At 35.2% G+C, this 24257-nt stretch overlaps 2 protein-coding genes across 2 annotated transcripts; one reads left to right on the top strand and one right to left on the bottom strand.

Annotated features, from left to right (window-relative positions):
- Window positions 1-1454: 1454 nt before the first annotated feature.
- On the top strand, window positions 1455-18898 carry LOC100376041 (dipeptidase 1-like). The gene is made up of 10 exons (XM_002741588.4): window positions 1455-1789; window positions 3387-3519; window positions 3846-3978; window positions 4886-5036; window positions 6402-6468; window positions 7321-7497; window positions 10953-11049; window positions 12527-12602; window positions 14611-14746; window positions 17726-18898. Exons 1-10 carry the CDS (start codon window positions 1515-1517, stop codon window positions 17867-17869), a joined length of 1389 nt encoding a protein of 462 aa, XP_002741634.1. The 5' UTR covers window positions 1455-1514; the 3' UTR covers window positions 17870-18898.
- Window positions 18899-20563: 1665 nt separating this feature from the next.
- Window positions 20564-22823, bottom strand: LOC100374855 (cilia- and flagella-associated protein 20). Its single transcript, XM_002741580.4, has 5 exons — window positions 22646-22823; window positions 21762-21841; window positions 21281-21515; window positions 21099-21164; window positions 20564-20952 (listed from the first exon to the last, which is right to left on the bottom strand). Exons 1-5 carry the CDS (start codon window positions 22727-22729, stop codon window positions 20845-20847), a joined length of 573 nt encoding a protein of 190 aa, XP_002741626.1. The 5' UTR covers window positions 22730-22823; the 3' UTR covers window positions 20564-20844.
- Window positions 22824-24257: the final 1434 nt, after the last annotated feature.

Raw genomic sequence — 24257 nt, 5'->3', positions numbered from 1 at the left:
ACGTATGAAATATTCACAGATGTGTTGAATTTGAAAAAGAAAAGAAGACATTCTCAACCAAAAAAAAAAAACACCTACTGAAAAAAGAATTTGTAGACAATGTACACAGTCTGAGAATGAAATAGAAGACGAACTGCACTTCAGTTTGCTACATGCTTTCAATAGAAAGACATTCCCACAAGACACACGGGATGAACTCCAGAACAATAATGTTCATCGACGTAACGCAGGCGAGGTATACAACGCGTATGACGTTGTTAGCAGGCGACGTGTAGCTGCATGGCGACTGTCATACAGTAAACGTATAAATAGACCATTCAAATTCTATTTGCCAAAGTGTGGATGCCTGTTTTGTCATACAATCTTGTAGAAAAGTACACCATCCATATGTATACACTAGGGAGGAAAACAATTTTTTGTATTTGTATGGTTACAACAAGGAAATTAGGCTCTATATCAAGTAGACATTGCAGTGCCAAATATTCAAATTTTAAATGTGTCTCCCAAACTGAATACATATATCGGAAGCGATTTAGCCTACGGGCGATTTAGCAATACGTGGTAAATATTTGCGTTTATTATAATGGCGCCCTCTCACGATGCTTCGTCAATTTTACTTGGAATTTGTTTTTTTTAGTTTTAAAATATTCTAAATTCCAATTTCATTGCTATCATGGTTTAAATGTTCACATGTTTAATTTCGATTTATGTTTTAGTTGGGTAGTGATTTCATTCAATTTAGTATTAATATGCGCCATATTACCTGGAAAGTAAAAAAAAAAGCAACTGTTTGGTTAATATTATTATTATCCATACAAATTCGTAAATAGCTGTTATCGTTTGCTGCTGTCGTTGTGTTTGTTTTTTAAATCTACATTTGTGTCGTGTCGTCTTTTTCAATAATACTGTGAACGTTTAAAGTTGGATTTTCGTAAGATGTTGAGAAATACATTTAAGTCGGGTTTAGATGCATTTGGTAGGAAACATACAATCCGGTCGCAGGCGTTCATGTATTCGACTTAATTCCAGAATGCGTAGGGTAAAAATAGCAAATCTGGTTTATTTGAAACGTTTGTGCTTAGAAAATCTCGGCCGAAATTTATAATCATTTGTGTTTGCAGAGGGATTACAGCACTTGCGTTCCCGTTAGTCGTGACCAACTTGGGACCCACTCGGCTCATGTCAAAATCACGCCAAAATTTAAAACGAAATTCATAATGAAAACGAAATTCAAAATAAAAGTGAAATAGAAAATAAAATTTCAAAATGAAAACGAATATTAAAATCAAAGTCAAATCGAAAACAAAATTTAAAATAAAAATAAAATTAAAATCGAAATCAAAAGTTTAATCTAAAACGAAATTCATAATGAAAACGAAATTTTAAATAAAAGTGAAATTGAAGCTTAATTATTGAAAACCATGTTATGAGCCACCTCGGTTGCCGTACTCAAGCTTGTGGTCGCGGTTTGTTTTATTTGGCGAAGTTAACGACGCAGTTCGACAATTAGAGTAATGTCAGAGACAAGTCCATTACTTCCTAGCACAGCAACGTCAACATACACTCGTAAATGTACCAGCGTTGTAGCTGTTCTTAGTGGCCTGGTCTTTTCTGTTTTCGTGGCGATAGCTATTGCTGTTCCCGTGGTACTGAAATCGGATAATGCGGTTGAAGTCAAGGTCGAAGACACGGCACAAGGCGAGTATTCACTGAAAAACAAGATCAAGACACGCGATGGGTATTTGGAAGCGGCCAGAGCTATTATGCAGAAAGTACCTCTTGTTGATGGGTGAGATTATATCTTAGCTCATTTCCTTGTTGTGACATTTGTTTTGCCAAAAAAACAAACAATACCGTATATTGCTGTATTATATCATACAGAACAACCCCAAAACTTTGAGTTACAGTGTTTTGATATTGTATGGCAATTATATTTCATTCAATTCCGTGAACTTTCAGCCCCGGCTTTCAGCTGACTCCGGTTAATATTCGCCTTTTTAATTGAAACTAACATATTATTCAAAACATGATGGTGTATACATCAAAAACATTACAGAATACTAGTAGATGTCTGTGGTTAATTACATTTGGGCCATTGACACACAGATCGCCACAAACCTGCCAAATATATATTTATATTTTATATATACTTTATATGAACAATAAACACAAATTATGAATATTCACAAGTGCTCATCATCTTTCATTACAATTATTGTATATAGTGCATTTCCAGGCTAATAAATCCGTGACCAATCGCGGCCATCGCGCAAGAGTCTGAATAACCAGTAGTACAGAACACGCTCGTTATTCATTCTTGTGCATCCATAGTTATTGTCTTTTTTTAGCATATAACTGATGGAGTTAAAAATAATTTCATTGCATGGACGCGTTTAACAAACTATTTTAAGGAATGACAAATGAGTAATAGCGGCCACCAAATGCAAACCATGCATGATTGACATTACACTGGGCGTGTTGAGGTTTAACCATCACACATGATACGTGCGGTGATATTTATTCTAGAGGGGTTGACTCTGGGAGTCGTAGATTTTAAAAGAAAAAAATACACATACATGCACATTTGATATGGGAAAATGATAAATGCAACACTATCATCCTGAGAAAATATCAGGTTCAAAACTGAATTGAAATTGGTTGTTTTTTTCCCATCTTGCTTCTCATAGTTTAGGATGGCCAGCCCGTAACAGTAACTCATCTTTCACAGTGACAGTAAAATGGGCGTGTCACGGTCGCCTGCTCGAGGAAGTCGTGTAGCTTTCATTCGCTTGTCCGAAAGAGTGTTGCGCACTTTTTAGTTTAGTCGTGTTTCAAAACATCAATACGCATGAGTAACATGTCTGACTACGGAAGCGAGGCTAAGAAATAAAATTTTTCTTCATCTGTTAATAGCAATAAACATCAGTTGTGATAAGCAAGAAGGAAATGAGATAAAGCAAATATTACAGTATCAGATGACATTGAGTATAGTTACTCATCTTTCTTCATTATGATCTCATCATCTTTTGAAATCATCAAGAAATTAAATTTCTGGAAATCATCCTGTGTGTCTTGTGGGAATGTAATGTCTTGTATGATTTGTTCACGTATTAATTTCTATTGAAAGCATATAGCAAAGTGCAGTTCATCTTCTATTTCATTATCAGACTGTGTACATTGTCTACAAATTCTTGTTTCAGTAGGTGTTTTTTTGGTTGAGAATGTCTTCTTTTCTCTTTCAAATTCAACGCATCAAAATAAGGATCTTTGAATATTTCATACGTGATGATATATATAGTACAAAATGTAAATATGCTAATAATTCTTGCTGATTTAGACCCCCCAACCTACTGAATATACTCACTAAGTTATTATTCCACTTATAGGCACAATGATTTCCCGTGGTCAGTACGCACAAACTGGGATAATCAACTCTCCCTGTTCAACATGCACGATGATCTGACAGAGTTTGCCGAGACCGACATACCCCGACTTCGTGAAGGACACGTGGGCGCACAGGTCAGTGCCAATAGATGTATTATTATAATATATCACTATTTTGTCATGCGTTGGATACTTGTGATGTATGAATGAATGAATGCAGATTATTGATCTGTTTAGTTTGAACACATTTATATGTGATTTTTAACTTCTATTCTATATCAGTGTAGTTTATCCCAAATTTGAGCTGTAAAACCGAGTAAAATGTGTGTTTCTGTGAATAAACGACTGCAATCTAAAAAAAAACACTTATTACAAATTGTCCTCTTTGTGAATTCTCAAGTGTGGATTTAAAAAGTTCATCTACACTTCAATTTCTATATATGGCATTGTATCTTACATAGTTTTGGGCTGCCTACGTCCCATGTGAAACCCAATTCCAGGACTCGCTACGCCAGACCATGGACCAAATCGATGTTATCAAACGATTTGTAAAACAATACAGTGAGACATTTCAGTTTGTCACTACGTCGCAAGGTAAGTTAATGTGTTCGTCTCGGAGGTAATCGTGGTTTATGACGAGACACTGGCTGGTTTTATAATGGGAGACTTGCAGATGAGATGCATCTTTGTGGATACTTTTGATTTACATTCGAGGAAAGTTGAGGCCAAGTTTAAGCTCAGTTAATTGCTTGAATACTTATCTTCAAGGATGATATTACTGTAAATATTAGCTCATTTAAATAGAGTTTTAAGAAGGTTTTAGTAGTTTTATTAGGCATTTATTCCATTAAGTCCAACAGTATGTATTTCTAGACAACAATTCTGGCTTCACCACACCAGTTATTTATTAATGGTATACACGTAAATCATGTCTATAATGACCATTTGCAATATGGATATTGATATCATAGTGCACAATTTCTTTTCATTACAGTGGAAATAACACCATTTCTTAGAAAGTCCATTAGTCTTATACCTGTGTAGAATTCTTGTCTACTACTTTAAAAGGCGGTGGTTGTTGCGCCACATCCTGTTCGATATGGGACTCATAGCGACATGTACAACGCTTTACAACGTTTACATGAAATTCAAACACACGCTGTATAACAACCACTGCCCTTTAATTAAAATCAAAATAAGAAGTCATGAAGTCAAATACATGTCTGTGGTTCTAAGTTTACAAATGTAATGTTATTTTGATAATGGATACCCTCTCGCTGAAGAAATGCGATGAGATTAATCTGGCGCATGCTGTATTCATTAATTGGTCACTTGGTGGCGCAGTCATTTTTTTACTTTCGTTTATATACGTTGATGAGAGTTTTAATAAAAACAAGTCCAAGGACATGGTTAACCTAAATTGGACAAACTAATTGAGAATATTTTTCTATTTTGCGACCCTTATCATGCCTAGTAAAAAATAGTTTTTTTATGTTGACAGGAATATTGGATGCACATTATAATGGTAGGATAGGGAGTCTCATTGGTGTTGAGAGTGGTCATGGTATTGACAGTAGTCTTGCGACGATAAGACTTATGTACGAGAATGGGGTGAGGTACATGACCCTCACACATAACTGCAATACACCGTGGTAAGTACGACGTACCAACACTCCTGCATAGGTGTTTTAGCTGGTTCGTACCAATCGAGACTCAGAGAGAGGTGAATCTAAAAAAAATTGTGCAAATTTATCTTTTCCTTAACATATGATCTCTATTTTGTTTGATTTTGTTTAAGCATTTTTTGTTTGTTTTCCTCTATTCAAATTTGTGTGTTTTCTGTTATTTCTCCTGTCAGATTTTTGTTTTCAAAAGTGTTCTGTGACGTAATGCATCAGTCAGTGTAAACCTCAACCACCCCCACTTCGGGATAAGTGGGGACAAGGACAATGATTGAAGTGTATAGTGCCCCACCCCCTGGGGCAAACAAAAAGTGATTTACTACCATAATCATTTCCTACCCCATTCCCGCAGCCTCTATCTTCATTTTTTCTTCCTTCTTGTTCCTGAAACATCAGTGTGTAGTCAAATTCTGTCCCGAACTTGCCCGATGTGTGATCAAGTTATTTACGAAAGTTCTTTAACCCAAATTATCCTGAGCCTCTGGGGCTACTGTGAGTACCAATTTCCCAGGATTAGCCCCCATACTTGCACCATAACACCAGAGGTGGGAGGGGTCAGGGTTTACATTGATTGGTGCATAACCATCCCCACCAGTGTTTCTATTGTCAGCCCCTCAGTATTCTATAGTACATTGCTTGGTCAATTTTATAAATTCTTGTCATTACTCATTTAGGACAGGTGTATGATATTGGACAGGGAAACAGTTATTAAACTATCGTTAACTTGACATCTAGCCATAATTATCTATACTACCGGGTATATGTCAAATACTGTAAAATAATTAGATATTCACATATTCATGATTTTGTGAACAAGCAAAAATTGTGAATGAAAAAATGCACATTTGTGTTGCCCAACATATGCACTTGAAATATCCCACTCAAATTACACCTTTGCAACATCAGAATTGCGAAACAATTAATGCACAGTCTTTCTTTAATAACAAAATTACAGACTTACACAGTAATAATATACATGACGTTCTGTTTTATAATCCAAAACATATGACAGATTTCAAAAAATTTGGGCAAAAGTAATGTAATTTTTACTAAAAAACTTTTAGCTTTTGCATACTTTTCAGAACAAATGTTTTGAGTTTTGGCTACAGACCTCCATCAAAATTGGGGGGGGGGTACGTGAATGGAGAGAGTATATCACTTCCCAACCCATATGAGGTTTTACAGCATTGACAATAAGATAAACCAGTAGAGGGCGCTACATAATTGTTCCTAAGCTACCGTATTACAGTAGAGTTCTTGAATGCATAAGAAAGCACATACATTGTAGGCTTAATGATAAGTACTCATTTGTATATATCATATTTTTTATTCTAGGGCAGATAATAATAAAATGACCCGTGATAATACAAGTGAACATGATGGTCTAACAGACTGGGGAAAGGTGAGAGGTCATACATAGATTTGGATATAAGTGAAGGCCATAGTCTGGATACTAGTGTGCTATGGACCAGGTCTGTGTGTCATAACATACCAAGATACAAGAACATAAAAGTACCTCTGTTACATGGAGCTTTGTATACTGCTCGTACTGTGTTTAACAGAAAACCTTCTGCCTTTTCATCAAAAATATACCTATGTATTCCTTGGTTAACTATTACAATATACTGTGGAATACTTTATTTTCGCTGGAATTAATTTTCGCTGAAAAAGTTTTTTGGGCATTCTTTATGGAATTTATTTTCACTGATTTTTGATGAGTTGAATGTGAAATATAGAAAAAAAAGTATATTCGCTGGATTTTATTTTCACGGAATCATCCCTTCAGCGAAAATAGCGAAAATAATTTCCAAGTGAAAATAAAGTATTCTACAGTAGATTAATTTGTCAGAGTGCACTACTGTGAAAGGATTAATTATTCACTGGGTTTTAATTTTGCTTGTTTCGCTGACTTGAAAATGCGCTAAATTAAAACCCAGTGAATATGTAAAATTTAGCATAATACACATTATCTAAATGATAAAACCGTGAAATGATAAAACCCGCTGAATATGCCCGAAATGGTAAATCAGCGTAATTTAAACCCAGTGAATATTAGTCATTTTACAGTATTGCCAGAAGAATCTGGATTGTAATCCAGACACTATCTGAAGATATATTCTACCAAGATCAAAATCCGTTCTCTAGATAAAAATAAATCTGTAGATTGCCGTCAATTTTCTGATCTAATCTGTACTCCAATTAGTTGTCTGTTTTCTGCTCTGTTTTACTTATAATTGTCTGTTTTGTTCTGCAGATAGTTGTGAAAGAAATGAATCGTTTAGGCATGATGGTTGACTTATCTCATGTGTCTTTTATGACGATGGAAGATGCGTTGGACACTAGCGAGGCACCAATCATTTTCAGCCATTCGGGCTCCTACAGTATCTGTAACCATGAACGTAATGTTCCTGATCACATACTTGATAAAACTGTAAGTGCTAAACATATTTTTATGATCTATATACTACTAAGGGACGACGTCAAATGATCAATGTTGGATAAAAAACTTATTTCCTTTAGATTGGGGGTGGGGGTGACCTAAAAAAGTTTCCATCCTACAAAAACGATTTTATTTTTTAATGAAGTCAAAGAAATCTTGGAGTATTTGTAGTTCGTTTTTTTTTTCTATCCAATCATGGACAGAAATAACATCCAAGATGAGAAAATGAATTGGTTTGAGTGTAAATATGTGCGTCAAGTGAGGTGCATTTTTAAAGTCTTTTTACACCCACTCGACAACCAACTGCTATGCCATACTACTGTCCGATTATCAATTTGGATTTAATGGTGAATCTAGTCTGGCGCCATGACCAATATTTATCAATTAAGTTTCAGTTAGGGGTGGGGGGGGGGGTTGGAAAAAAACTAAAGGAACTAAGTTTTTTATCCGACATCGATCTTTTGACGTCGTCCCTAAATAGATGTGATTGCAGACTCATCCTAACTTACAAATTGAAGTCTGTCTTTTCAATTTAAAATCACAAAAGGGGATGCATCATATAGTTTCTTTGGAACTAAATCATTCTGGAATGCACATGAATATGTAAAGTAAATATCAAAGTGTGACTTTTTAATATTATTTCAATTTATTTTCTGCCAAATTTTTAGCATAAAATGTAAAAATGAAATCTTTAAAAAAATGCTGGGCCAGCCATGACTTACCTGATGTCTTTAGGTGAGTTTGATGCTATAACTAAATGTTCAAAAATTTGTTTCTATTTTAAATGCATAAATTCATGGCAGGGTCCTCCCAAATTTCACAGCAGTATTCAATCTTACAGCACTATCATGAAATAAAATTTGTAGTGCAGCGCCCTCTATAGACTGCTGGTGGAAATTAAGGAGAAACTATTATTACTGGAGGAGAGTAGCAGGCAGGCCCCAGTTATGGATTCGCAAACTGCTACGAAATATTTTATTAATACAAAACAATGCGCTTTCAAACACACTCTCAGGTATGGGTTGCTACAATATTGCAACATTGGTTTCGCAGTTGATGGCGCTATAGCCGAATGAGTGCTTGAATGATTTGCTTGAATCGTTTCTAAGGGCCACGACATATTTCAAAAAGAGAATTATCATTTCTGCTTTATACATTTTTGACTCCCATGTGCGCAGCACACAATGGGAGTCTTTGCAAACGTCACAATTGTGTGAAATTAGTCAGATCGAAACATGTCCCAGTGTCGGCGACAGGCTTTGTAAACGGTTATGTTTTGGTTAGTAGAGTAGACAATTATGATAAACATAACGCCCAACCATCCACTGCACGTAATATAAATCGGTGACGGCCCATAAATGTTGTATTGGCGACGCACATTTGTGTTTATAGAGGGCATAGCTCTTCTGTGTCGATAAAAATCCTAATTTCTGAAAACAACAAATTTGATGACACCAACTAAAAAAACACCACAAAGACTAAACGCCGACACAAAAAAAGAGCAACGGACCCATTGCTAAATCAAACTGTTACCCTCGTTAAAACACGGTATATCTCTTTCTGGAGGATGTGGTGGCCCTAAAAAGGGCAGTTTTGTACAGTTTCTGAGCTAAACGAACAGATATCCCGTTGCACTGAAGAATGGTCTAGTGTCAGCTAGTGTAATTTTCTCAATGGCAGAGCATATAGAATATGGAAAATTTTCGAAGCTGATTAAAGACAACGGTAGTCGCTCTAAACACCTTTTTATTTTGTTAAAACAAAATTTCCCGGACTATTGCACACACACAAATGTTTTTCACAACAATGATGACTGTACACACTCAACGCGTGTTCAGAGAAACTTTCACTTCCTGAACTCAAATGGGTGCCAGACTGGGTTGCCAGGCCGGGGTGTTAGGCAGCTCCAGGTTATTACATGATTTAGTTATCGGTATATTTCGAAAATTGTCGAACAGTTACCATCCAAATCTTGTTTTTATACAAACGTGTCACATTCCGGGTTTCTTCAGCACAAATGAGATCACAGTTACCACTCCTTTGAGTAAAATGGTTTGTCTTATTAACCTCCGCCTTTTCGTCGCTGATTGTTTTTAAAATGTAGCCAGTTTGTTGTTACAGTTATAACGGCCAACAAGCAATCGACGGCACCAGGTGTCTGGCAGGACAAACGCACAATCAATCAAACGGACCGACAGTTCCAAACTAATTTCACGCAATTATGCCGTTCGTTGTAGTTTGTCTGTGTCTGTGTGTGTGTATGTAAATTATGGGTGTGTGTGTATATGTGTATATGTGTCCGTCTGTTCCACTGCTATCTCAAGAACCATACATCGGTTTTTGATGAAGTTTGTTGCATAGATGCTCTGGGCCAATGCGCAGGTTTTGGTAAAAATCCATGCATATCAATTACCTAATTTGCATGATAATTAGCTAATTTTTGGTAAGTAGTAATCATCACATTTCAATGAAATTTCGTACATAGATATCATAGGACACTGCACAGACCTGATAGTTTTTAGGGTAATATCAGTACATATTAATTACGTAATTTGCATAATTAAATAATTTTCAGCTTTTGATATTACAAGTAGCAAGCATTACATTTCAATAAAACTTGGTACATAGATACCCAAGGACTATGCAGAGACCTGATTAGTTTCAGGGTAAATAAATGTGCGTATTAATTCCCTAATTTTCAACTTTCACACTGATATCTCAAGTACTAATCATCACATTTCAATGAAACTTTGTACATGGATGCTATAGGACAATAGACAGACCTGATTAATTGTGGGTTAAAATCTGTTCATATTAATTCCTAATTAGCACAATTTCTTGGTTCTTATCACATTTCAATAAAACTTGGTACATAGATGGTCTGTTACTTTGCACAGACCTCATTAGTTTTACACTCAAATCTGTTCATATTAATTTTCTGATTTGCATAATTGGTTTTCAGTTTTCAATATCTCAAGTACAAGTAATTTCGAATTATTTTTAATGTGTCCCAATACTCTCAGCACATGGGAGTTCTTTCTAAGCTTTCTTTGATTGTAGACTTGCTGATTGTTATGATTCTGATAAAAAATCTTGAAAAATAAATGTAAATTACGTAAACAGCGGTGAATGCGTTGCCCTTAAGGCAGAACATGAAATTACCTATTTTGCTGTCATAGCTATTTTGCGTTCATCCCTCTTTTTACTCAATTGACAATTATTTTTCAAAAATTTGTATCAGAATAACAACAAACTGCAAAGAAGACAACTCTTAATACAACGAACAAAAAATAGGTTTTTGTTATTACAAGTGTAAACAAAGACCCCCTTGGCGTATGCCTCAATTTCTTTATTGTATCAAAATTGGGGGGGGGGGGGTGCTTACCCGGACAACTACGGTATATATATATTTCATGTAGAAAAATGTATTATTTATTTTCTGATAGAAAGACAATGGTGGTATTGTGATGGTGAACTTTGTTGAAGACTTTGTGAATTGTTATCCAAATAAACAAGAATGGAGTGATGTCAGTCAAGTAGCTGGTACATACTCTCTGTAATATAAATAATATTTAATAATTATTTGTAACTATTGTCCATTTTTCATGGTATAGTTAGTGTGACTTTATTTTGCAGTATATCACAGGGCTTTCTGAAATGCAAATAATAAATATGGAATGATCCATATGAAAATTTCTGCTTACAACTTCTCCAAGGAGAATTTGGATTAAAACATGATCTAAATCCTATTTTAAGACAATAAACTTTCCTTTGTGTTTAGTGCTGACAGCAAATATTCTGTTGGTGTCCAGAGCGGGAACAGCCAATACGCCTTTGCAACGAAAACTTGATGGATTATTTACGTTTTTACATGTAATATTAAGTTTAGAGGGCTACTGAGTCCAAAAAAGTACACAAAATTAATCAAAAAGCATGTGTTAGAGAATACCTATGCAGAATTTAATTTGCCAGTACTTTTTTTAACACCTTGGCTACTTTAATTGACATTGACTGTTTTTTCTACTGATTTTAATAGCTCTTAAGCTGACTGATAACAGACATACAAAATGTGTGCAGAATGGCCTAAATGCAAATGTTTCATACAGGATTAAAAAAAAGTTGTAAGCAGAAAATTTCATATGTTAGGTAGCATTTCCAAGATGGCAGACATTTTCAATGTTCAAAGTTATTTTCCTCAGTTCTGGGATTCCTTGGTAACGCCAAGCAATTGGATAAGATTGATGTATGCTAATAAGATTATTACATGGAGACTGCATGCAAAGTATGCCCTCAGACAGTTCACGGTCGCGTTGGTCTATACTCGCAATATACAATTGCGGTATCCTCGCAATAACCCTATAGTATATATAGTAGATTCATGTGGTTAATGAATTGTCGTATCAAAAACAATTTTACGACTGATATTAATGAAACCTTAAGAAACCTTTACACTAGTAGAATATATAGAACATTTATTCTGTGTGTCAATACTTAATTCTACTGCTATTCAATTATTTCCTGGCCGAAAAACAACATATGGATGTTTTTGGTGATCACATGTATCCCTAAATAAGTATTGATGTTTATAGTTACTGATATCACGACAATGTAAAAATCTTATATGCAAATGTGATTGATAATACACATAGAACCAATGAATCCAGTTCTCTAAATCTTTAAATGTTCAAGAAGTGGTTTGATTATTCTGTTATATTATTAATAAAATAATTTGAAATCATTACAAGAATGTCCTTCATTACAAAAAGTTATATTTGTGTTCTCTTGTATGAATAGAAGTTCAAATTGTAGTGTAAAACCTAACCTCGGGGACGGAGCTACATCACAAGAAGTTCCATGCTAAGACGCTGATTAATATTTGTGACAGCGCCCTCAATGTTGATTTTCCCACTGTTAATCCCTGTGTAGCTTCATATTTCATTTTGCACTTAACTATCAAAATGAGTTGAAAAGCCCAAATTCAATACTTTTAATGTTTTGTTTTATTTAAATCTTTTTACAGATCATATTGAGTACATTGCTAATAGAATTGGCGTGGATTATGTCGGTATCGGTTCGGACTATGACGGCACTAGCAGGTAATGTTAAAAATACATGATCACTGATGGATTAAGTCAAAAGGCGGTAGTCGTCGCATTGCGCATGTGCAACCTTTATGTTGATAAACATAATAATTTCCCATAATTCAATGCGCTCTTCTAATGGAAATCACAGGCATGAGATTTGACCTGGGCGCGACTTGCACTGATTACCGCTGTTGACTCCTTCGATACCTTCCAATCATCTAAACAAATGCCTAATTAAAGCTTGGAAACGTCTCAGTTTGTACTCGTTGATCTGCTCAACAGTCAAAGTCTCCATCTTTGTTTATATGAGACCCATATATCTCGCACATGTGTAGCGCGACAACTACCGCCCTCTAAGTACATACAATTAGGATGATATACTGAATCGGTGGGTAGCAGTGATTTGAGTTATGTCCATGTCACCTCATGAATATGCATGAGCTTGTTTGCTTGATTCAGACAAATCAGTGCAACCACTGTTCAATAATAATCTCAAGATGGGACAAATTAGCAAACTAATCACAAAATGTCAGAGAAAAGAGCAATAATAGTGTAACTGAAAGAGTTGTATTACTTGTGCAATATCCTGACATTATGGAGCTCGAACACTCTTGATATAAGAAGGGATTTGAATATTTGACAATTTTACCTCATTAAACATTGAATAGGGTAAATTAGAAATGACCGCACTACAGATTGTTAAGCATGTGAAAATAAGACTAAAATCCCATAAAATGTGGTTAAATATCTTTCCCAGAATTCCACGTGACATTGAAATGAGTGGTGACATGAATAATTCAATGATGAATAAATCAAATTTATCAGAACAGTATAAAGAGTTATATTTAAGATAACAGCCAAACCTAAAACAAATTAATGAGATTAGGGCAAAAAATCTACCAAATTACAAAATATTGACCGTAATTATCAGGTCTATGCAAGGATAAGAGAGGTCAAAACAAACAAATCAAATAATTAGGTCAAAGTAAACATTGGTTAGGTAAGATGAGATCTGCTAAAAATCGCTAAACTCCAGTGAATATAGCCATAATTCTAGTCAAAACAACAACCTCAGGTGCTCCTAATGTTGCTTCAGGGCTCATACCACTAATTAAAACTCAATAGACGACAATGTTAGTATTTGGCTGAATTTCTCAAAAAAAAAAAAAAGGGGGTTACAAATATCAAAATATTGTTTTAAATTGTATGTGATAGAATTCTGACCAGAGAAACACATGTTGGCCAGTTCAAACTCCTACAAAATGAATGTAAACAAAACACACAGATTTCCCACCTTCAATATTCTCAGATACGCAGCCAGTTTGCAAGTGTCTAATCAAGAGTTGGCCAGATCCACAGGTCACCAGTATTTGTCAATAAACAAAGCTACACACACACATCTAACAAGTGACGTAATTGAAGTATGCCCTCATACATCGCATTTCAGATAAAACACAGTTAAATGAAAACTCATTGGCTAACAACAACCATAATATCAGCTATGAACGATGATAGGTTAATTAGTGACATATGAGACCAACATGGACTTCGGTCTCCAACGTCTGGTGTCTTATGTCAGACAGAGCCCTCTGGGCTGAATTCGTTAATTATATGCATGTGTCAAGTGCTGTATGTAGGACATGTGCAGCAATGGTTTAGTGATTCAATGCAAGATGGCCGACTGGCAGCCATTTTTTTTTGAAATTTGGTATTTAATAAATCTGTTTTTAGCTGATACTAGATTAGTCTGTTATTCACTCTCAATTACTGACCATGCATTACAAATTCATTCAGAAAAAATTATCTGGTGACATGACCAGTGATTTGCTTATCAAATTTGCATATATAATGTATGTAGCAATACATGTCAAATATCAATTCAATTTGTGATCAGATAAAAGATGACAGACTTGCAGCCATCTTGCTTTTTGGCCATATTACTTTATCTTAGGCATAAATAACATTCTCCCTAATTGCAACAGGGACTGTGTCATTAACACTGATTTGTATATACTTACAGTTTGCCAATTGGTTTAGAAGATGTTTCCACATTTCCTAACTTGGTTGCTGAAATGTTGTACCGAGGCTGGCAACAAGAGGACATTGAAAAATTGATTGGTCTAAATTTACTTAGAGTATTCAGACATGTAGAAATGGTAAGTTCATTGATATTAATATTAATATTATATACTTTTATAATCATAAATTATATTTTACACAATCTAGTAATTATAACATTATCAGTCATGTTTGTATAGTGTTTATTTGTCACAGGTGGGAAATTTACCATGCCTATAATCTATCACTGTTATAGTTTCCTATCAATAGACCATTTACCGTTTGCTGTGAGATCCCGCGTTATGCATGAAATTGAACATACAAGACAAACAAAGGTCATAGCGTCGTAGTGGCGACAAACTTCGTGTGAGATTCAACAAATGCGAAAGTATTTTGGGTGGTATTTTCACGCTTAATAATGTGCACCTTTGATGATGGGCAATTTCGATTAAGTTAAGGGTAAGGGTATTCAAACGCAATATTCCTCTGTCAAAAATCGGCTTTTCGATGTGAGCTACGAAATAAAGAAATTCAAGTTCAAAATTAAAATTAAATCATATATTTTTTGTGGCAGACGTTCGGCGCTTGTCTTTCATGCAACTCGAGAGATCTCGCATTTGAACGGAAAATCATCTATTACTAGTAAATTCCAAATGATTGTTATTGAATGTTATCTAGGTCAGTATCAGTTTTGTTGAATATTGACTGTTGACCACAAAGGTTACAGACAATGGAAACCCAGTCTGTTTTATTACTTAATGAAATTAATGACTGTAAATCTTCACACTATTAACCACACCAACTTCAATTTGATGCATTTAAATAGGTCGTTACTATTTCTTCTGCAATTGCATGAAATTGCTTTTTCCTTTCAAATGTAATACACTTTTCTTTGGATGTCTGGTGTTTAGCTCAATCATAGAAGACCACTTTGAAAAAATACCAGGAAGACTGTGTCAAAACTGTTCTGATAAATTTCATCCATTCATCATTGTATTGTTCATGTCACCACTCATTTCAAGGGCACTTGGAATTATGGGAAAGATATTTAATCCCATTTTATGGGATTTTTGTCTATTTTCACATTATGGCAAACATGCTTAACTTTTTTTCTTGGATTGGTAAAATAAATGGTTTACAGTAAGTCAGTAATAAAATATTGGTCAAAAATGCTAAAAAATGGTATTACATATGCAGGGGGCTATCTATCAAACTAAATAATTAAAGAGATACAAAATGTAGAGGAGCTTGAAAAAAAATACCAGTGTGTATGGAATTTATTTCCCACTTAGATTAGGCAATTTACCTTATATCAAGCATGTAAATTAATCATAAACTAACATTAAAGAAATAAAGAATTAGAAAAAGTATAAAATTAGTGATATTGATGTCTGGGGTGATGAATGTAACATGAAATCTAGCATTTAGGATGTACATCTCAGTTTCTACCAGTAGGTGTATCAAAGCACACATCCAAAATAACTATTTATAGCAAATTTGGTAGAAATCCAATTGAAGTTTTCATTCAAAAACAAGTTTAATACGAGTAAATTTGTTTAGTAAGACAGTTTTCTGGGTGATCTTTTAATCATTGCCAGTATTTAAATACAAATGCTTGAATTTCAATCAGCAGAGGGAATTGTCCTACCAGTATATCAATTTTGTTATCAGCATTAGCAGTGTGTCTATTTTAAACAAGCGTCTTGCACAACTTTTAACATTTCTAGTATATCTTCCCTTTGCTCCCTGTGATTATAATGCACTGAAATCTTTTCCACTCAAATATTTGTATACATTACATAGTGTGCATGTTTTTCACCGGTATATCAACATTTGTTACTTGTTACTTCTTAATGTTAACATTTAAATTGAATGTCAGTCAGTACACCTGACAAATTGTTTAACTCAGATGGTATCAAAGCATTACCGAAAAGAAGTTGGCCATCTTTCCTATGTAAACAATTGATTGAGAATTCTGAGTCAACCTTGCATGCGCCAGTGTATTCATTTATTCTGAATTTTGATTTTGAAGTGCACTTTAATGTCACCGCCTTCTGGCCAATCAGCATGCTTGTCAAGAATCCCCTGCGTACCGTATTGCCAAACGGCTGGTTAACCACTTTTAATAAGTGCTCCCTAAATTTTGCTCATTAATTAACCAAGTGAAATTAATTGCAATATATATCATGAAGAATGGGGCAGTCACATGTTCATTGTTGTAGCAACCAAGTGCCTGGGGATAACATACTAGTAACTGTCATCCAATTGTTCGGAAAATTGGCAGTATGTTATATTTATCAATCAATTAATCAATGTTATGGTAACAATTGACTGGAGGCAAATTCTTTGTTTGTGGGGAGTTGGTTATGAAACCAGTAAAAGATACCTAAAACACAGGTTAGGCAAGATCTAAAACCATGTCTCAAGGCATATGCAAATCATACTGCATAGTATTTCTAGGTTCATGTGTCTGGTAGGAGTTCTCGCGAAATGAGCCTCCCTTTGATAATCATAATGCATGGAATATATTTTTGTCCTATACAATCCTGAATATTTATAGAATAAATTCTCAAAGTAAGTTTACAAATTGAACAAGATTTTATGAGAAGGCATGTTTTAAACAGCCATGTGATCTTCACAATGACTGTCAATCACAGTTTGATTCAAATCAAAGTGTTATTTCCAAACTGTCAGTGACAAAACAATCTTTCAAGGCAGACAGTTATGGTGTACTTAAACGGGTGATAGTCGTCACACAGCACATGTTCGAATATCATGTAAAAAAACAATGTAATTACTATGCATTGTGTACATCCCATACCGAATAGACGTGGCGCGACCACCACCCTTTAAGTTGTCAACACATAGCTAGTATGTATGGTGAATAATGACGGGCACTTTAAATAACATTTCCCATGATGCACTGCACAAGACGTGCCAGACTTTTGTATTATATATGGAGATGAGCTTATATCTAGAGTTGTTAAGGAAAACAGTAAATTAATTGATTACCGGTAGTGTAAACAAGTAGTTTCTCGAGTATCTCTTATTTGTATCCATAACATTTGTTGTTACAGGTTCGTGACTCGCTATCTGACAAGCCTCCATATGAAAACCGCTTCCGAAAAGGTGACAGCAAAGAAGAGGACAATAACATATGCAGAACTCATAAATATAATTTAGAAGAGTCATCACCAACAAAGCGACACATTGACTGCTGACTGAAATTCATGGTCATAGTTTCGGAATATTGAAGTGTATACACTTATTATTCAGGACTTGGAAGACCTCAGAAAGAGCGTGATTAGTTTATCAACGGGAAGTTGTTCCAAACACAGTTGGTAATGCAGTCCTTAGCAGGAGTGAAAATGACTATACATGTATTTTGAACATTAAAGGGTGGTGGTCATCCCGCTGTGCATGTGCGACATTTGTGTTGATAAACATTGATTTTCCCATAATCCAGTGCGTTCTTCTAATGAAAATCGCAAGTATGAGATTTGACCTGGGCGCGACTTGCACTAATAACAGTCGGTGACTCCTTCGATACCTTCCAATCGCCTAAAAATTACCCAATTAAAGCTTGGTAACGTCTCAGTTTGTAGTTGTTGGTCTGCACAACAGTCAAAGTCGCCATCTTTGTTTATATGAGACCCATATATCTTGCGCATGCGTGGCGCGACGAATATCGCTTAGGATCAAATCTTTCTGGTCTAGACTAGATCCTAGACAAAATTAAAATAAAAGATCACATGTGATATATGTAAATAAATAACTTGTATAAATTACTGGTATATTTTGAAAACTCATAGGCTCTTACAGAATATATACTCGTACTTGGTTTTCGATAATTTCATTTTTGTGTTTGGACTGTTATTTTAAACAAATCAAGTTGTGAAACGCGCAAAGTCCTGTATTTTCAATCCCTGAGATTTTCATTGATGGTTGAGCTAGTAATATTGACCTTTTGAATGTCAAAGTCCATTTTTGTAACCTTTCACAATTTGTTTTGATTTAATATTTCTTAAATGCAACAAATACGGTTTATGCGTCTACACTGTTGACCACACAGTATTATTGTATCTGTCAATTTCAAATATTTTCACTTACACTTTTTGTCGCTCATAAGTACATACATAGTGCAGCACATGTAAATGTAATTAAGAAATAAGAGGAAAAAAGTCATGGAACAAAAGTTTATATGAATTAAATTCAGTTGTATTTTTAATAAACATAATTTCATAAAGAAAGGCTTGTTTTTGTGTATTACATAATGTATAGATTTTCACAGAAAATTAATGTGTAACTACCTATCAATGATAACACCATTTTATCTTCTCCATGAGAGGGCATTTATCTACCTAGATTTGGTGTATTTATTATAATAATTGATTCCCATTATAATTTCTTCTTGATCAGGACTTAATCATTTACTTTACTGATGGAAACAAAAAAAGCTTTTACAACCAGTCGACTCTAAAACACAAAGCAGTATGAACAACTAATTCATGTATGTGCTGGTTTTCCCGCGTCCACATACTATGACCTTTGGTGACCTTTCTTTTACCCTCTGGCTTCACACATTGTTAGGTACAAGACACCTCAAGCCATGCAAACACAAAGAAATCAAGGCCGTTCATTTTCTTCAGAGTGTACTGCATAAGGCCTGCACACTTCGTAAGAAAAAAGTAATTTATGGTATCAATCTCGTTGGAGTACTTGAGTCAATTGTTATAAATAGCACAAAATATTAGGGCACATTGCCAGGATGTTAACTTATAGTGTTTTGGTGTCAACAAAAAACAAAGGCCATAGTGACGCAAAGGATGAAGTTCAGCATGCTAAGGAGCTTTTACTGAACTTGCAATAACAGCTCCATGGCCTGATATAGACCCATCTTCTCTATGCCTTGCAGTAATTACATGCTCCTATTCAGGTGTTCCTGCCACAGTTACTCTATTTTAAGACTTCTCAGCTGACAGTATAGCTGAATACTAAAAAAAACACTGGCTACAGGATTGTGTCGTCATGCATTCTGAATATTCAACACTTTTGACAATGTATCAAACATTAATGTTATTTCTCTTAATTCCAGCCAGTAAACATAGCCAATGTACTGTTAGGTCTTTGAGCTGCTGATTGGTGTACACAACAATAGCCAGTAATGGGATACTTTTGCGGGAGGGTTTGCGTATTGTGCAGTCATTGTAAGTTGAGGCTCGCTAGACTACGGTAGTCACGACTTTCACACGCTTAACAATACACATACAAATAAGAGAGGCAATATTTCAATAAAAATGACATAAACGTTTTTTATTAAATTAACAAATTGCGATTTGTAGGACTACTGCTAGATGTAATTTATACCTAAGCTAATTTTCCTCTGGTTTACATAAAACTGTCTGGATTTGCTCAGTTTTGGAAATGGTGAATTTCCAGTATCTTTACTCTGTCCCTTGAACATGCTTAAAAAATAAATTTCCATGAACAAGAAACAGTTGCACCTACAAAAGCTGAAAAAAGTATTTACAAAATGGGTTGTATAAAGGTCTTGTCGCAGTTAGGAGTCCAAAGCACATGTTCCCCCCCAAAGTTATAATCAAATGGTTTGAATACCAAGCAAATATATAACATTTAACTCTTATTTATATCCACAATATTGCAACAAGTTGAAAATAATGAACATGCTGGGAGGCTAATATTTTCAGCAGAATACAACAGACAGCTCATATATGTATGTCATGTTTATATACACTTTAACCCAGCATTTCAACATGGATGCACTTTGACAGACACAACTACCCCCCCCCCCCCCCCCCCCCGCCATTTGACCCCGTCCTGAGTTGCAGCACTCAAAAAAAAATAAAAAATTGTAGACTCTGCACCGTTGCAAAGAATATATACCCCCTTTCCCCTTTTTCCTTCCAATATACAATTTTGAATACACTACAACTATCCGGCTGCATATGATGTCCTGTCAACAAATTTATTTAACAAGTTGTTCCACTGGCATACAGCAGCACAATAAATGGAAACTGTTGATTTCCATAAATGAAATATCAATAATATAAACTTTGGGAACAAGTCAAAATATTTAATAAGTCCATAGCAGGTGGTCCACTATTGGCTGGTTGGCTGGTCACCAAGTGTTCATGTTAAAAAGATGAGTCCGTTTTCTTTGAAAAAATGTTTGTGTCTATTTTTTCTGTACAGGCAAGTAAAGTTTGAATTCAGCGGGTAATTCATCTTCTGAGTATAGTCTGTCTGAAAAGTACACACGACGAATGCGGCAGTTGGCATGAATCTGAAAGTACAATTGGAATAATCATCAGTACCTCAGTGAAAAATTGTATGGAATTTACTATGCAACATAGACAGTCATCAATAGAAAATAAGCAACAGTAATATTACTTCTAAACTCGGTCAAGAGGAAAAAAGAAATAATCTTACCTGAACTCTGAGTGTTTCAATGTAATTTGTACCATATGCACGCCTTGTAAAGTCTGACAAATTGAACTGAAAAATAAAGCATAATTACATTGTAAGTGTATACTGATGGGAATGCTTTGTTACTTAATACATACTACCTTACTCATAAAATGTTCAAATTAAAGCGAAGTCAAAATTATTACCTGAATCTGATTCCAGCCATCATCCAGTCTCATTGGCATTGTACAGATAAATGGTTTCACACGGGTCGTACTCTGATAGTTGCTAGCCCTGAACCGTCTTCGAACATTCTTATCATCCAGTACTTGAACTTCAAATGTGAAATATTTCTTCAAATTCTTGATAATCATCACAAGAAATGGAAGTTTGATACCAAGTGTTTTCTTAGGGTCTGCAGGGCATGTGATGTATGTTGTGCTGTAGAAATAGAACAAATAGCAATAAGAAATTGTTGTTGTGTGCAAAAAGTAATCAACAAATTACTGTGTCTGATACACAGTTGCAATATTAAAATTTGAGTATATATATTAATATTATCGTCACTCGTGCAGGGGTACATAACCCCGGTACACATGTTCACGTGACAAATGCAAATCTATTTAGATACTAAAAACTGAACTACCCATCAATGGAGCCGGCCTCATGGGCACACATATTACTCACCTAACATTAGTTCCGACTATTTCAAGAACAAGTGACTGAATATCGTTATCTGTTATTCTTTTTATGTGCCCATTCCGAACCTACAAATGAATAAAACAGTTCAGTGTGAGTATAGGGTCATATGTCTGGGTACAGCTCGTCAGTAAAGCATGGTGATCAACGTGCAACAAAATGGCGGCGCAAACACACGACCTTTTTTCTTTGTAAGATTCAATGATGTAAACACCAACAAATATTTACCACACAAGTGTTTACTAGCAACTACACATGAACATTCACATCACAGAACTGATAAATGCCAAAACAGTTCGCCGGGGGAGAGTCAAAATTACTTAAACGCGAGATCGAAGTTCAAGCCAGAGTCCCACCCCGTTTGCCCCCAACAAAATGGATCCCATGCGTCGGGTGTTTGATGTAAACACAACCAAATCATCAAAATACATCGATGGCAGAAATTTTATTAACAAGCTGAGTAAAATACGTTTAAAATATCGCACCCGATTGACGTGTTTTTGATAATATGCTCAAATGTTATCAAGTTATAACAAATTGGACAGTCGACGTGTAATATTGCGGGCTGTTGTCAAGCAAATTTGGAACAAGGCAGCAAGCGGCACTTAGTAACAGTAACACCCCACATGTGTGAAGCCAGATTTTTCATAATTAATGGCAACAATTATACATCACATGGTATAATTAGGCTACAATACAGTTATTAAATTGCGATTGTCTGGCCAATTAATGCTTAAAACAATCAATATAAACAATTCGAGTATCAAGCTATGAGTCAGAATCAGGATGCACTGCACTGCATTATGACACCCGAGTTATCATGGTGACACAGTGGGCAACAGAACACGGCAAAAAGAAGCAAAATATCTTACCTTTTTATCCCAAATTTGTAATGGTTTGCTTCCAATACTATATAGAATTGATAAGAATCCCGATTGAAATGTGTTTTTGAACATTTTGTTTGTTTCTAAGTAAATCCTCGGTAAGTTTCACGGAGCTGTACTACATAGACGTGCTCACAACGGGTTCGTGTCGCTAAGTGAAGTCTCCTATGTGTACATACGTTCTTACGGTATCCACGGGTATCGCTAACGTAGCAACCATGAGAAAATCAATCCGCCAACCCACCATCATTATACAATGAAATATGCTTCAAAAATCTAATAACGTGTATAATTTGTTTGACATAAAATATAGAGTTATATATAGGATTTGTGTTCCCAATTAATGCATTTTCAAAGCGTTAATTTATTGATGAATCATTTGAACTACATTTCTACTTGGCGGACTGAGCCAGCAACTATGAAGTGATTCGTCTCAGCGTAGCTTGCACCGGTTCAGTGTTTGAAAAATGAAGTTCCGGTTGTTGTCCTTAGTAACTCAAGATAACACTCCGATTGGCCAAACTATTAAGTGGGCGTGTTTTGTTTTCCATATATGGATGTTACTTGACAGGACCCGCGAAACATCAGCATGCCATCATCGCTTGAAAACGAGAATAAAATCACCTGATTCCACTTGATATCGGGCATCAAAATAAGCAATCAGTCGAAAGCCAGGAAACGAACTATTTACTGCACACTCCATGTCCATTGTCCACAATAGTAAAATCACGTTTTTTTTAGTAACCGTGGTAAAATCAAGACAAATTCCACTCATTATATTTAGACGCAAGTTAAATCATAGCAGTGTCTATCAATCGTATGGCTCATATATAATGAATTAAATAATAGACCCTACAAACACACACTGGTTGATTTATTTGAAGAATACAGGAAATATTGGTATTCAATAGTATGCGTCCACTAATATTCTTATTAGTTTATCTTTAATCGGGAATATATATATGATCAATGTTATGGTGCACGTTGCTACCAACCTGAACAATTCAAGCTGTAGCACGATATTTCGTCGCACCCCCGTCCCTGGTCAACAAACAGTCGCGATATCTACGAGCGAGTCCCGGGAGCCAGAGTCGTTGATGTATGTATTACATGTATACACGTCATCTTTTGAGTTACGTGTCGCTTGTTAGTTTTGTTTGTAGTGGGTGGTGTTTTATTTTATAAACAGGTGGCCAACATTTGGGACTTGGTAATTATTAAACGCTTCTGCCAAATACACATGGAGATATATATATATATATATATATATATATATATATATATATATACATATATATATATATATATATATATATATAGCAATTGCGGATGACTGTTTGTGGGTGGAGTAGGCATCTACTCATATCCCACGAAAACAATGGATAACTCTGACCTATTTCTTTTCAGATGACAGAATAGCAATCATTTATTAACTACTACACTAATACTATACGCGCCCATGCTATACCATGGAGGTATTTCTATCTCCATGGTGGCTATACATAATATGATTTTACATTGTAAAATAGACAAAATGAACACAACGAATACTTCGTGGATTCCCAGCACCGTAACTTATTCACACAACAAACTCAAAATA

The sequence above is a fragment of the Saccoglossus kowalevskii genome, chromosome 6 (genome assembly GCF_978046115.1).
Source record: "Saccoglossus kowalevskii chromosome 6, keSacKowa6.1, whole genome shotgun sequence".
NCBI classification, from domain to species: Eukaryota; Metazoa; Hemichordata; class Enteropneusta; family Harrimaniidae; genus Saccoglossus; species Saccoglossus kowalevskii.
Note: the sequence above shows the minus strand (reverse complement) of the source record. Positions and strands in the feature narration are given on the sequence as shown.